The 13858-nt window shown below is 35.7% G+C and overlaps 1 protein-coding gene across 2 annotated transcripts in view; it reads left to right on the top strand.

Annotated features, from left to right (window-relative positions):
- The window catches only part of LOC119636091 (semaphorin-2A-like), a 122341-nt gene that overhangs the window by 69760 nt on the left and 38723 nt on the right, over positions 1-13858 (top strand). For both annotated transcript variants that reach the window (XM_038031223.1, XM_038031222.1), the window contains exon 3: positions 12254-12305. In XM_038031223.1, the coding sequence (XP_037887151.1) occupies positions 12254-12305 (52 nt within the window). The remainder of the gene's footprint in view (positions 1-12253; positions 12306-13858) is intronic.

The raw sequence follows: 13858 nt of genomic DNA, 5'->3' as shown, positions 1-13858 counted from the left end.
TTCATGTTACCGCAAATGACAAGATAGGTAAGTCGCCTGTCATTGAAAATATTCCAATTCCGACGTAACAATCTCTACCGAGGTATATGTTTGATAGGATCTACGCTTGTGCTTTACTAATTGCAAGAAGACTAAGATTATTCGAAAGTCATTAAAGCAGCGAGAGCGACAGTCATTTTATAAATTTTATTTTCAAGCGGCCAGTAGAGGTTTAAAATTTGTTTCGCCCTTGCGCTTGCATTTTCATTTCACGTAAGGACCGAGATTATGTTATGCTGGAGGGAAATGATGGGCATTCGTATTTCTTCTCACAGCAGTCCGGGAAAACAGCAAAAGGATGTTTATAGCCCAGGTATTTGCAACCAGACGGTATAGTCTGAATGTTACACCTACGATATAATAGCGAAGGGATAAGACTACTATTAACTGAGTGAATCCTTATTTCACGAATAACTTTTACCCCGTGAATACAACATGACCATTTTTGAGGCATTTGATTAGACTGCAAGTGCCCAACTCTTGCCTTTCCTCTCCAGGATTTAACACTAAATTATCATTGATGACGCATTTTCCGGGATATCCTAAATAAATTTAATATAAAATAATAGGATTACTTAGAAAGGGCGAAAAGCATTACTTGTATCCTTATAGGTACCGGTGGCTATAGATGAGAATGCCACACCAAACCATGCGAATAACATTAATAATAATAATTTAAAATGCATGTTGATTGACGGTTAAAAAATATCGCGGAAATAACTTTGAAAATAATTTCAAACAAATTCAAATTTTTCGTTTGTTATTAAAAAAAAAGAAAATGAAAAAATTCAAAAATATCAACGTATGACACAAAATTTTGGGAATGAGTGCCTTCGAAATTTTTCATCAATCATCAACAACAAGATAAGGTTCGTAGGTCACTTTTTATATTTTTAGCCTATCTATGCTTATGAGTAGAGACGTAAATAGGAGTTGTCTGTATGGGTGGTTCAAGATGAATCAAAACCACCAAAAGTTGTTCGCGCTCGAAGAACTTTCAAGCAAATGGTCTTCGCTTTCTCGGAAAATCCGGTCATGTAGGAACGCTGCCTTTTGGGGGCAAAGTTAAACGATCAATTATGGACGATAGGGAATCATCTTTTTACCGATCTTTGCGACAATATCAGCTCTTGAACACCCTATCTAGAAACCGATTATTTAAACATTCTAAATATCGAATCATTCAATTAGTCCACCGTACAATCCTCATCTGGTATGTAATAACTTGTTTTTATTGCTGAAGAAGAGAAGAAGAATAAGTTGCATGCATAGGGATTTTCTCCGTCAAAAGATGCCGATGATGCCGGTCTAAAGGACAAGTAATTTAGCCGTAAGTGATTTCTGGCTATTCCCTAAGCTGAAGAGACTACTCCGAGGATTAAGTTTCAACTCGATTGAAGAGACACCAGCTGAGTCGAAGAAAGCTTTGAAGAACATTTTCGGAATTGACTACGACAACTCGACGATTTCGAGGATTGGAAAAAAGGTTGGCATAAGTGCATCATATCTGAGGTGATATCGCCTTTGAAGCCGCTGAACCAGATTTGGAATAATAAATAGTTTTAATGAAGGTAAGGTTAAATTGGTCTTTAATTGGTCATAAAGGAGAACATCTGAGCCATACGATGCTTGTGGTACAAGGATGTATAAATGGAAAGACTTGAGATAAACTCGCATTTTGTACCGATCGATTCGGAGTCACTTTCTACATCCGTTCGTCTACCCGTCTTGTTTTCTTTTGTTCAACCTTTTCAATTTGTTACGTCCATATGCCTTGGCTCAAGAGTGATGACTATTCAAAATGGCTCAGATCGCACCACTTGAAAGTCCTTATACAAGTAACTATAGGTTGACCTAACTAGATAGTAGCATATCTTCAATTAAGTCTTTAGTCACGAAAGTATTTAAGACCATTAGGGCTGGATGTTTTAGCCCAGGGACGAACACTATTGCCACTAATGCCTATAATCGCACCATCTCTTCGATTAGTTCTCGTCTTATACCTCACTCAGAGAAGACGTTATATCAATAAACGTACTAAGCGAAGCGGTATTGTGCCGTGCTAGGGAGCCGTGTCCCACAATTGCTTATTTTATTACTTTTAAAAACAATAGAACCCTTTTCAAAGACAAACTAATGTTTTCGCATTATATAAATATCAACAGTAACCCACGCATAACGAAAAATGTACGCTTCTGAAGTTAGGTATTAACCCTTAGCTGTACAAATTCAGTTAACTTAGCTTTAACAATAAGTAGTCTGGCGGTTCTTTTTATCACCTTTAGCTTTCTCTCATATCGCGGATGCATAGCTAACGAAGATGAAAGTGATCATTATAATCAGTTTCATGATTTCTTTCTTGAACACAAATTTCTTCAAATTTCCATTTTTGAGGAGAGACCTACTTTTGACATAAAATAAAATCGGATTATTTTAGTTATAAAAAGGAAAAGAAGAATAGTTTTGTGCTGGCCTAGTAATGGTATGATATCATAAAATTATGCACAGATTCTTTCTTTTGTACCCTTATTTACTTTAGGAAAATGTTGATTACTATTAGTTAAAATTCTATAGGGAACTTGTTTAATTTTCTTAAGTAAAAGGCTTTTAGTAAAATTTACACATGTACACTATGTACACACATACATGCATATATAGGTATAGATGAATACATGCAAGCCACGTTATATGCTTACACTACAATTAATAACTAACTAATGCTCTGGTACACTTAAATACATGAATGTTTCCGTTTCCTAAGGTTAGCACTTTTAATGCCAACACTTGCTCCCTAACTTGCGCGCTTGCATGAGATTTCAACAAACAACTACATACTATGTGTACATAAATAAGCTATTTTTTTGAAAAGAATTTCGGCGTAAATGTGTTTATGTGTGCGTGTATGAGCCTCATTATGTATACAAGTAAGTACTTGAAAGTTTTAGTTGCCAACACTGTCAGCATACGTAATTATGAATTAATGTCTAAATGTCGGTCTGTCAGTTACTCAGTCAGTTAGTTTTGCTGTTTGTCTGAATGCCTGTCTGTCCGTCTATCCGTCTATCTGTCTGTCTGTCTGTCTGTCTGCCGCCTGCCTGTCTATCTATCTATCTACCTATCTATCTATCTATCTAAGCTAGCATGTGTCTGAGCAATATTACCACAAATAGGGTTGTTAGCACTATCTGACTCACTTCATGCTCTACTTAGCCAACATATATATACAAAACAAAACAAAACAAAAAATAAAACATATAAAACAAAATAAGTAAAAGAACATTTTTCATAATGATTTCATTGTTTAGTTTTTTTTTTTTTCCATCTTTTATAAAACAAGGAACCCGAAAAATTGGGGACAGCACCGCCAGTACGGTTGGGTAGGAAAGAATAGTAGATGGGGTGAAATCTGTTAATGTTATTCATTGGTATATAAAGCTACTAAGATAGTTGTAGTTATATGGTTGCATGATTCTCTTTGCTTAAGTTTCTTTTATTTTTTTTTTGAACTTACATTTGCTTAACACCGTCGTCGACAGTCTTACTGCTTACTAATGTACTTAAAGAAGCATCACTCGCAGTAATAGTAGTTTTAACAAAAATGAAGATTAATGATTGCAGTTTGGTAAACTATTTAACCGCAATACACAAAATATGCAACTTTAGCTCTCTCTCTCTCTGTGAAGAAAACTTTTTTTCCTTTCGAGAATCATCAAAAATAACTAAATAAACTCACTTCAGTAAGATGTTTGATGCCTTTGCTGAAGTAGAGTATTCTACACAGTTGAATATTCTGTACATACACATCAACACATTCATTCTGCTATTTAATTCTTCTTCATTGTTACTAATGCTAGAGCTAGAATACTAGCATTTAATATCTGAATAGTTGTATGAGCGAGGTTATGCCCCAACACGGCACATTGTATCATGATTTCCTTCATTTTTCATTTTCTATTGCGAGTGCTGCGGGTTTCACTTTCTTCGAGCCCTGACTGCGTGAAGTTTACTGTTAAAAAAGAGCTTACTACGGACCTAACTGCCATCCATATAAAGCTTAATTTTATAAACATCACTCTGTTTAGTACTTGCTAGATAAAGTCATTCGCAGCGCACGCTGATTCGCATGTTAGAAAAAAGAAATTGATTAGCGAGGGTTCATTCCAAAGGCGTTAGTTCAACCAGTCTTAAAGCCAAACTCGAATCCACTCTGGGTAAACGTAATGCTTCGTATTATAACGAGAAATTCAGTGGCAGATCTTACGAGCTGCCAAGACGAATATCGTCGTGACCGCATAAACTAAGTAACTACGTCAGAAATTCCGAAGTAAATCCACCAAAAGCAATTGGTTGACTGTTGATACCCAAAGTAGCAGACATACGGTGGGAATATGAAAAAGTTTCCAAGAGATTGCCGAGTTTGCTTAGAGCGAAAAAGAAGTCATCACCAGAATGTTTCAATCAACTCTTCGCCATTCCATAGATGTGAAACCGAGTTGTTGCGTCAATTTGGAATTATAGATAAAGCATTTGTCTTTCACGTCACGCAACAAGAAATGAATGGATATGTAGAACACTTTGGCTCCAAAGAAAGCGAAGACAACTTTATATGCTTAAAAGTTTATGGCTTCATGACGCACATGAGAATTGTCATTGATTGTAATGGGGAATATGTTAATAACTTGCCTTCAAGAGATGAAATCAAATAGAAACGACCAGGTTCTGCGAAAAGGGAACTCTTTCATCATGACAATGCGATGCGATTCGCGAACCCGATATCGCACTGGCTAGCGTTAAAGAGTTCACATTCGAGTTACTTCCTAGCACAGACTATTGGGGTTGCTAACCTCGCGAACAAAGGAGTGGCGGTGTCCCCGTTGGTGTCTGTTACGGATGGCTATACCTATCGACGGTTCTCATTGTAAATAGACCATCGAAGCTATTGCTAAAAGACTATTATGTCAAGGAATATTGTTGCTTGTCTCGAAGATTATTAAGTAAAATTGAAATTTAACTTTTACAATCTACTCGATTTTGATACCTACAATTCTTCATGTTCGCAGACAAAAGTTTACCGTTACGGTTAACAGACCCAAAATGATCACCTTACATGACAGCGCTCTGCCGCACGTTGCAAGAGTTATCAAGGAAACACTGTTGTAGCTCGTTTGGGAAGTTCTACCGCGCCCAGCGCACTCACCAGATATAGCGCCGCCTGTTTACATGCTTTCTTGCTCAGATCGATGCAGTAAAACTTATTTGGCCCGCGGTTCCAAAATGAAGTACGAAAATGAGTCGGCGATGTGTCGGAGTGCTGCCAAACCAATACCGTTCTTCCCACACTGTGTCGACATGTGGAATTATTGAAAATATTTCGATCAATACATATTGTATCAATTATTCTCAATAAATTCTTTTTTCAAGTAAAAAAAATGATCAGAATACATGCAATACGTACAACTTTTATATTGTTGCTCTATTAGTAGCTTTGCGTTTACAAGTTTTGTACAAGTAATTCTTCAAAAAAGTGACTGACTGAACAAATGAATTAAAAACCAAAAATAATACGACGCAGCCCACCTCCACTTACTCTATACGATTCCGCTTAAGGTGATTGTTCAAAGTAAGATTAAAAAGTGATTCGATCAGAAGTGTATCGGTAGCGTTCCTCCTTGGGCCAAAACACGTTACCGTACCAAATTTCATCAAAATATCTCCAAAATTGCGGCCTATAGATTGAACACAAGAAAGCAAGACGGACAATCAAGCTTACATTAATTTAGAAAACAATTCTGAATCAAAGCGATACAATAAAGAGTGGATCTATCTCAACTCCTTCTTTGCGCACAAACTTAAAATATGCTTCGACCTCATGTGGTGTAAGGTATAAATTTAGATCAACAAATGTATGCAGAAACAAGTAAGAGCATTATAGTCGGACAAGGCCGACTATTAGACACACCGCACCGAGTGGCATAATGCAGTTATTCACTCGTCAAACACCAACAGTTATACATTATTTTCACGCGAAGTCCATAAACTAGACCTACATGGTCCAAATTCGCTAAGCTTGATTTCCATGTCAATTTCCTTTGAACTAATTATTATCATGAAATATTAAAAGTTGTACTTCTTGATGAAATGAATGAAAGATTCATTCGTTGTAAGGACGGTTAGATGAGATGGAGTTCGAGAAATTGTCGCATCTGAATCAAATTTTTCGTATCAATTTAGTTTGTCGGGATACTGTTACAAAGCGAGTAGGCATGAACACACATTTCATGGACAGACAGACGGACAGACTGGATTAAACTTAGAATCGATCGGTATAATAAAAGGTGGATCTATCTTGGCTCTTCTCTCTCATCCGCACAAACCTTAGACATCCTTATAGACTATGTGCTTTAGGACGTGAAAAGTAGGTAAGCAAATAAACAAGTGATTGAATAGAAAAGTAAATGCGATAATTCCTATAACTTTTTTTTTGCATTTGAACTAAAAAATATAGTCTCGCTCGCAGAAGAATTGCTTTGGCTTAGAGAAAGAAAAAATATAAAAAATATGTGTTTTATTATAAAATACCTTCGAAGGAGAAAATGAAAGAATTTCAATAAACAGATAATTGGTATTGGTTTTTCAATCTTTTCATTTCGAGGAAGCATTTATGTGAACTCAAATGTCAATAGCAAATTATGGAATTCGTTATGTTTCTTTTTTACATTTTTCTCTTGTTTGAACTCCTCGATTAGTTGGTCAGTGGTTTTATTTCATTAATTATTCCTTCAAAATCGAAAGACTAGAATGTTAAGACTTGAGTATCTTAGATATTCAAAATATCAATCTAATACAAAATTTCTAGAAACTATTTTTTAACCTTGTGCGCATCGATTGGTCGGTGGTACTTTCACGTACTTTAGAAGACAGTGAAAGTTTCTTGGTTATTCCAGCCTTGTGTTCAGGTCAGTTGCTCAGACTTTTTCATTGATCTTTTAATTAATCTCTTTAAGCAACGAATTGTGGGTAACCGTTCTTTGCTCTCGCAAGCGCAATAAGGCGAAATGCACCTCTAGTTGCAAAGTTAGTACGTTTAGGCCAACTTTTAAACTGCCAATCTCAACACTCACGAGAGATGATCTTTCCATCTACTCGCAGGGAGTTGAAAAACGTCACTCGCGCCCAACAAGGAGCAAAGCTACCCGGCAGTTCCAGAATGAGAACATGTATGTGGCATCCTTTTCCCTCTGGCAGGGGCGAAGCGTATCTAATTGCACTAACACTCAAAGGTGACATCGGAAAATGAACCGAGTGCTGAGTATGAGATAAATTGACACAAAATAAAAAGCATATAACAAAAATATAGTGTACTTTAATCCCACTTTAATAATACAAGCATTTTCTGTACAATACATTTGCTTAGTGGTCCACTATTGGTATTCTAAACCCCCTTAAGTAAAAGCTTTTTTGATCATTCATCAATTGAACACCTGACCAGGCAGAGTTGGTCTCTTTGCCTTACAAAGCCAGAGGTTCGAGCATAATTAATTAGGGAAAGAGAGCGCTACAAGCTAAGCTTTGAGATGTTGAAAGCTATGGTATCGCCATTTTTTAGATTGACGTCAATATATAATGAAAAAGAATGTTAATAATTCTATCAATAGGAGTGCTCTAGCATAAGTGTTGTGTATACCAATTGAGGAGATACAAGCCTTCCGTTTGCAGGTATCCTTCCTGCCAAACTCGTATACTTAAAATTCAGTCTTCTTCAGTCTGTTTATGTTTCTTCATGACATCATAAAGGGTTTTTTATATGGCCAGTCATTTACAGGGAATGCTTCCCGCGTGTACGTCTTTACGGTGATCGAAAGAGAGAAACAGAGAGTGGCCTCACCATGTCAACTATGTATCCGATCAGTCAAGTATTATGCCTTTACCAACCGAGAAAACACTGTAGCTACGGCCACCCATCAATCGCAATTACCGTATAGTCTATAGCACTTACAATTGAAGTTGGGTATGACGCGCTTCTTACTAGCTTCTTAAAGCTTCATGACTGACTTGGAGAAATTTGCAATATATGCCATAGGAATACATTTAGATCGCAAAGCGTATTTCCAAGATCCTTAAGGTTAATGGAATAAGACGTTTCACTCTCAAACAGAAGATCGACCGTCTGGATATATATCTATAAGAATTTTAAAGAAACTTGTGAAGACCAAAAATTATGCAGTCTTTCAATTCTAAGAAAGCGATGGGAAATTTAAAAAAAAATTATCACGAAAACTCGGGAGGGAATGAAATGGCGTGCAATGCATTTTTTACTTTCTTTGTTTTCGTTGTCTTCATCCTCCTTCATTTTCTGTTATATCATTCCTTTTTTTTTGCTTTTTTGTTTTTACTCAACGAAATAAAGCTTTTTCCATTGCATAACTCCATCTAATGACCGCAACCTTAAGTGCTTTAGCCATTTCGTTTTTTCTACATCACTTAATAAATATCTCCACCGTCATGAACTGTTTTACATAGCTATGGCGTAGTAGCGTTTACTTTCTCATAAGCCGGAGTTTCTTTCTTTTTTTTGTTTTTTTTGTTTTGCATAGTTTTCATCATAATAATTATTATAATTTTTATAATCATCATCGAAGTAATCTTTGGCTATTGTACAAGTACACGCACTTACAAATGTTCCTGTCTCTAATATCATCATTTATAATTTCATTGTGGAAAATAATGATTCCCTAGCACTTAGTATTGCGTATACGTAGTTGTAAATCTTGCACTTTAAAGTCTCCTGAAATGCTGACTTATGGATGATAACATATATATACATATATACACTATATATACAAGTATTTATAATGATTGCTTCTGTGGTTTGAAAGTTTACCCATTTGATTCTAATAGATATCCTTAACAAACATTCATCCATTCATCCATTCATCCATTCATTCGTTCATTCGTTCATTCATTCATTTAAGTTCAGTTTCCTGCAAGTGCATGCAAAGTAATTAGTAAAAAAACAAGAAAAAAAAAAAAAAAAAAGAGACCAAAGACACAGTGCGGTTATCATTTAAGTAGCTATAAACAAAAGGATAATGCATTTTTAATAACAGGTAATTTCCATAATTTACTATCAAATGAACTGAAATTGATCACTTTATAATAAATATTATTACTAAACGTAAATTAAGAGTATTAGAAGGAAATGAGGAAGAGGAGAGGCAAAGAATTCAAATATTATGGTTATTAACAGGAAGGCTTATGCTTAAACTAAAATCAGAGGAAATGTAAGTCGGGCACTCATAATAATGCAAGGAAATGAAATGATGGTCCGTCACTGCATACCATACCTCTTCGCCCACAGATGAAATTATTAACTATTTTATATAAACAAAATGGTCACAATCGAGGGGAACGCATTTTGACTTCTTGTTGAGGTTAATTAGTGAAAGCGATTACTCGTTTCCGCTTCAAAAGGAGATTTAAAGAAAAACAAAATTGAGTAAAAAAGGTACAATGGGCCGGGGTTTCTCTACACTATCACCCATTTATTCATATAACGACTTTTCAATATAAGGCTTTGTACGAGAAATAGTTCAAAGAGTCCTTCGATCCGAAGCAAAAATTATAGCCGGTAGTTTGAACACAAGAAAACAAGGCGGACAGACGGACAGACAAGTAAGGGATATGCTACATCAATAAGTATAATGAAAGGTGCGTCTATCTCAGGTTCTTCTGGATGTTGCTTACACCCGCGAAAACTTAATACGGCCTTGCCTGACAAGTGGTGTAGGGTATAATAACTGGGGAGTATTGCGAAAATTAAAAATTCGTTTCACAGCAAACACAATTTTTTACGCAAGTACTTCCCAGTTTCTTTCAAAAGTCCCTACAAACATGAGTCAATGCATTTGAATAAACAGGCATTGGGCAGCAGGACACAGGGCCAAATTGGTCCCTGATATGCGCGTTTAGTTATAATGATTGTAGCCTCTTGCTCTTTCCAAACCTAAAACACTCGCCTGCACGTGCAGGAGATATCCCCTGAGTAGGTGACGCTACCTTCGTTTTTGTACAATAATGGAAAAAATCTGAAGTTCGTGTGTACCGAATGAAACTAAGTAAGTTGTAAACTAATCGAAGGTATGTCATGAAAATTTGATACATTTCGTTGAGAGATCGGCGTTGTCTAATAATCCTAGGCATTCGTCAGTAATCATCCTATGCACTTATTTAGTGACGTGTTGTACGTGTATGTCACATTAATTAAACGAACTTTGAAAAGGAGAGCAGTATATATCTGTTGAAATAAAAGAAGAAGGGAAGAAACTCTACACGCTTTTGCATTTAATGTTGTTTTATGTAATTAAAACTAAAAATAAATTTGATTAAATTTAAAGGCTGCTCGTTAGCTTCAACGTAAAGGGAAACACCCTTAGGACTAAAAAATATGTCTCTTGCAATTCTATCAAAATATCTTTGTTTAATATCAACAATTTAAAATTTGTATTTTTAATCTTTCATCAAAATCAAATCCCGCTTTAGTAGGTTTCTGTTGTTTTGAACATAACTAAAAATTTATTATTGATTGCTTGGCAGGTCATAGCAATCGTTTATTCAATGTCAAAACTGTGCATCCTTGAGTCAGCCGCAAGCACACTGCAATATTCGTAGGTTGTACATGAAATTTTACTTAGATAGAACTAACCTTACTCTGATAACATGACATCAAGCAATGACATTTATCAATCAATTTTAAAACAGAACAGCAGGTGTTAAGGGTTAAAGCTTTGAAAACTTACTTGCTTTGTAAAATGAAATATCATAAAAAAGAAAATCCGTAAACTGAACTGAAACATGGATAAGAGAAATTTAAAAAGAATTGCAAGAGAAATATATTTAGAAGATGTTTAAACATTCAATTAAACTAACCCTAATACCGCTAATCCTGCCCAGCCAAACCATGACGCCTTGCATACCTAATTGTCCGTAGGTAATATTAAGATATTTGCTAATTCAGGCGAAGAGAATTGCGTTGAAATGAGGCAGAACCCAAACTGCATTGTGCAATGTCGCGTAAATGGAGAGAAAACGCTCCGCAGTTTTGATATTTAACTAACCGTTAACTAACCATCGATCAAATTGTGCAAGAAATCCAAGAAGACACGAGTATGTCATATCACCGCATTGATGCAAATTGATGAATATTAACCAAAAACACTTTAGAATCATTTGCAAATAGGCGTGCGTGAAAAGAACCCTTGGGTGCCACTGCTGGATCAGCAGTGATGAATTTACTAGATCGAATTTACATCGATGAACGATGAATTTGCTTTGAAAAGATCAGATTTATCTGCATAAGCAGTTAAGCAGATAAGAATCGGATATATATTAAGTCAGTGTTTGCGGCATCAAATCTCAATACGATAGAGTTTGCTTTGGTCGTAGCTGTAGTGAGTGGTCAGTCGGCTGCTTGCCTCTCTTCTTCCTTTCTTTCCTCACTTCTTTCGTGTCCCTCTCTGTATTACATAGATACGAGACCTAGAAAAAAGGAAGACGAGTCATAAACGGTAGCAGGTTTCGGATTAATACGACCTAAAGTAATGTTTCGAATGCGGAAGTATTAAGCATTACGCGTCCTGCGCCCTGCGCCCTCTTAAACAGGCGAATGCCAGAAGGCCTTTAGAAGTGATCGAGATGAAAGGCTTCGTCTTTTGTCGAGTTTTAACAACTTTTTCAAAAAATTTGGAAAGTTTGAGTGCGAACTTCTTTATTCCCCCTGCCACCACCTCCCTTCGCTATCTAAGAAACTGCCTTAATGATATAAAGCTGAAATGGATCTTACAGAGAAATAGGAAAAGCTCATCGATTATAACGGTACATATTTGCTTTAATAAGCTTTGTTTAAAATGCAAAGAAAATGCCTCCACGGGTTTCTCATTACCCAATCGCTACTTCAACAGACCGTGGGTAAAGGGGGCTGCGTTCTTGATGGTGTTATCATAAATGTATTATATATTAATTATATGTTAAAACTGCATAACTTATTATATAATAATTGTATTATTCATAAGGTCTCCAGTGTAGCGTTTTGTGTGCCCACTACAACCATCTACCAGACTTAATATACATGTATGCACTATTTTATTCACTTTATACCTTTCAACAATTTACTGACTAGATTTTATTGATTTATTTCGATTTCTTCATTTATTTGTAGGGATCGCATATTCCGTTTAAATCTACAAAATATAAGCCAATCAATATGTGAGGTAAGTTAAAATCAAAAAAAAAAAATGTTTTAATATTATTACGCGTAAAATAGTCGTTTGCGATTTTATTTATTTTATATTCTTAAGGTATCACCTTAAGTTAGCAAAGCTCATGCCTTTCAAAGTAATGTATGGGTGCGCTGCACATCTATATTATGTATGATGCACATCGTGTTGAATTAATGTTGACTAAAGTGTGAAAGCGAAAGACAATGGAATACCAATTGACTTACGTTGTAATATCATCTTAGGTGTGCGTTTGAATACGCGGTAGAGCGTTCCATAGCTTGACACTATATATGTATGTAAAGCAAGTATTCTCCATATGTATCCTTTTAAGACTCAGTGAACCATGCCCAATTTCAGTCTGAGATTTTCTTGTTAAGCCGTTTTAGTTATTCATAAGTGAGATCCGAATTTTTGTTTACCCTTTCGCCAATAGCCAGCTGCATGGACAGCTCAAACCTCATGAACCTGTAGTTGGTTTTTGCATTTTAAGAATTTCGCTTCGGGTAGTTTTCGTGCAAACTCATTCTGTTAAATGTGTATTTATGTGACATAACTCCATGAGTCGCCAGTGCTACCAAACCCGCCAAAAAGGTAGCGTCACTGAGGCAGATGTAATTTGAAAACCAATTGTCAAAATGTCATAGAAGTTTGACACGTGCTATTTGAAGGTTGATACTATCAAAAAATCATATGTTTTTGTGAACAGTGTTACAATGTAGATGTCACACTTTGCTCCATCTATATTTTGTATGTCAAGGAGACTTCAAATATAATAAGAGATCTCTTACGGACCACACTTTATCTTTCGAAATGATTTTATCTATCGGTTACGATAAATATAAAGTAGTCGCTATAAAAAAATCACTCTTCCTCTTCCTTTTCTCTTTGAGGAATTCTTCCTCAAAGTAGCCTTAAGCTCATGGATCGTAACCATTGTAAAATGACATATATATGTAAAAGTATAAATGCCGCATATTTATAGGAGCAGATGCACACACAAAGGCACATGTAACAACAACATGCACTTGTTTGTGCTTTTAAAATAAATCTATCTAGTGTAATAGTGTTTTCAATATTTTGCAGCAAAAGGTTTATATCAAACGACTCGCTTACTTATGCAAGCAGCAACTCCTTCTACATCATCTTTTGAAAAACTGAAATTGTATTGATTGTGTTACTTCACTTGTAACCCAGAAATCTCCAAAAGTATCAAAAATATCTTACACGCGAATTGAATGCGTTTATAGTGGGTGGGTGGAGGATTGGAAGTCCAATGTAAATACATGTATACCACTAGATATTCTGAGTGACTAATCGTATACTTTATTAGGCGAAACACAGTTTCATTTTATGAAAACTGATTCGACGCAAGACAGGATATCGAAATTTAAATAAAGCCTAATAGAGTCAGGTCCGCTATCACAAAGTAACGAAAAAGAAAAAAGAAACACAAAACGCAGGAAAGTTTGTTTGAAATGGCGGGAATCTCACATCTCCCCTAAGATGCGTAGAATTTATTTAATGCTTCTTCACTCTCGATAAAA

The sequence above is a fragment of the Glossina fuscipes genome, unplaced genomic scaffold (assembly GCF_014805625.2).
Source record: "Glossina fuscipes isolate IAEA_lab_2018 unplaced genomic scaffold, Yale_Gfus_2 27, whole genome shotgun sequence".
Classification (NCBI taxonomy): Eukaryota; Metazoa; Arthropoda; class Insecta; order Diptera; family Glossinidae; genus Glossina; species Glossina fuscipes.
Note: the sequence above shows the minus strand (reverse complement) of the source record. Positions and strands in the feature narration are given on the sequence as shown.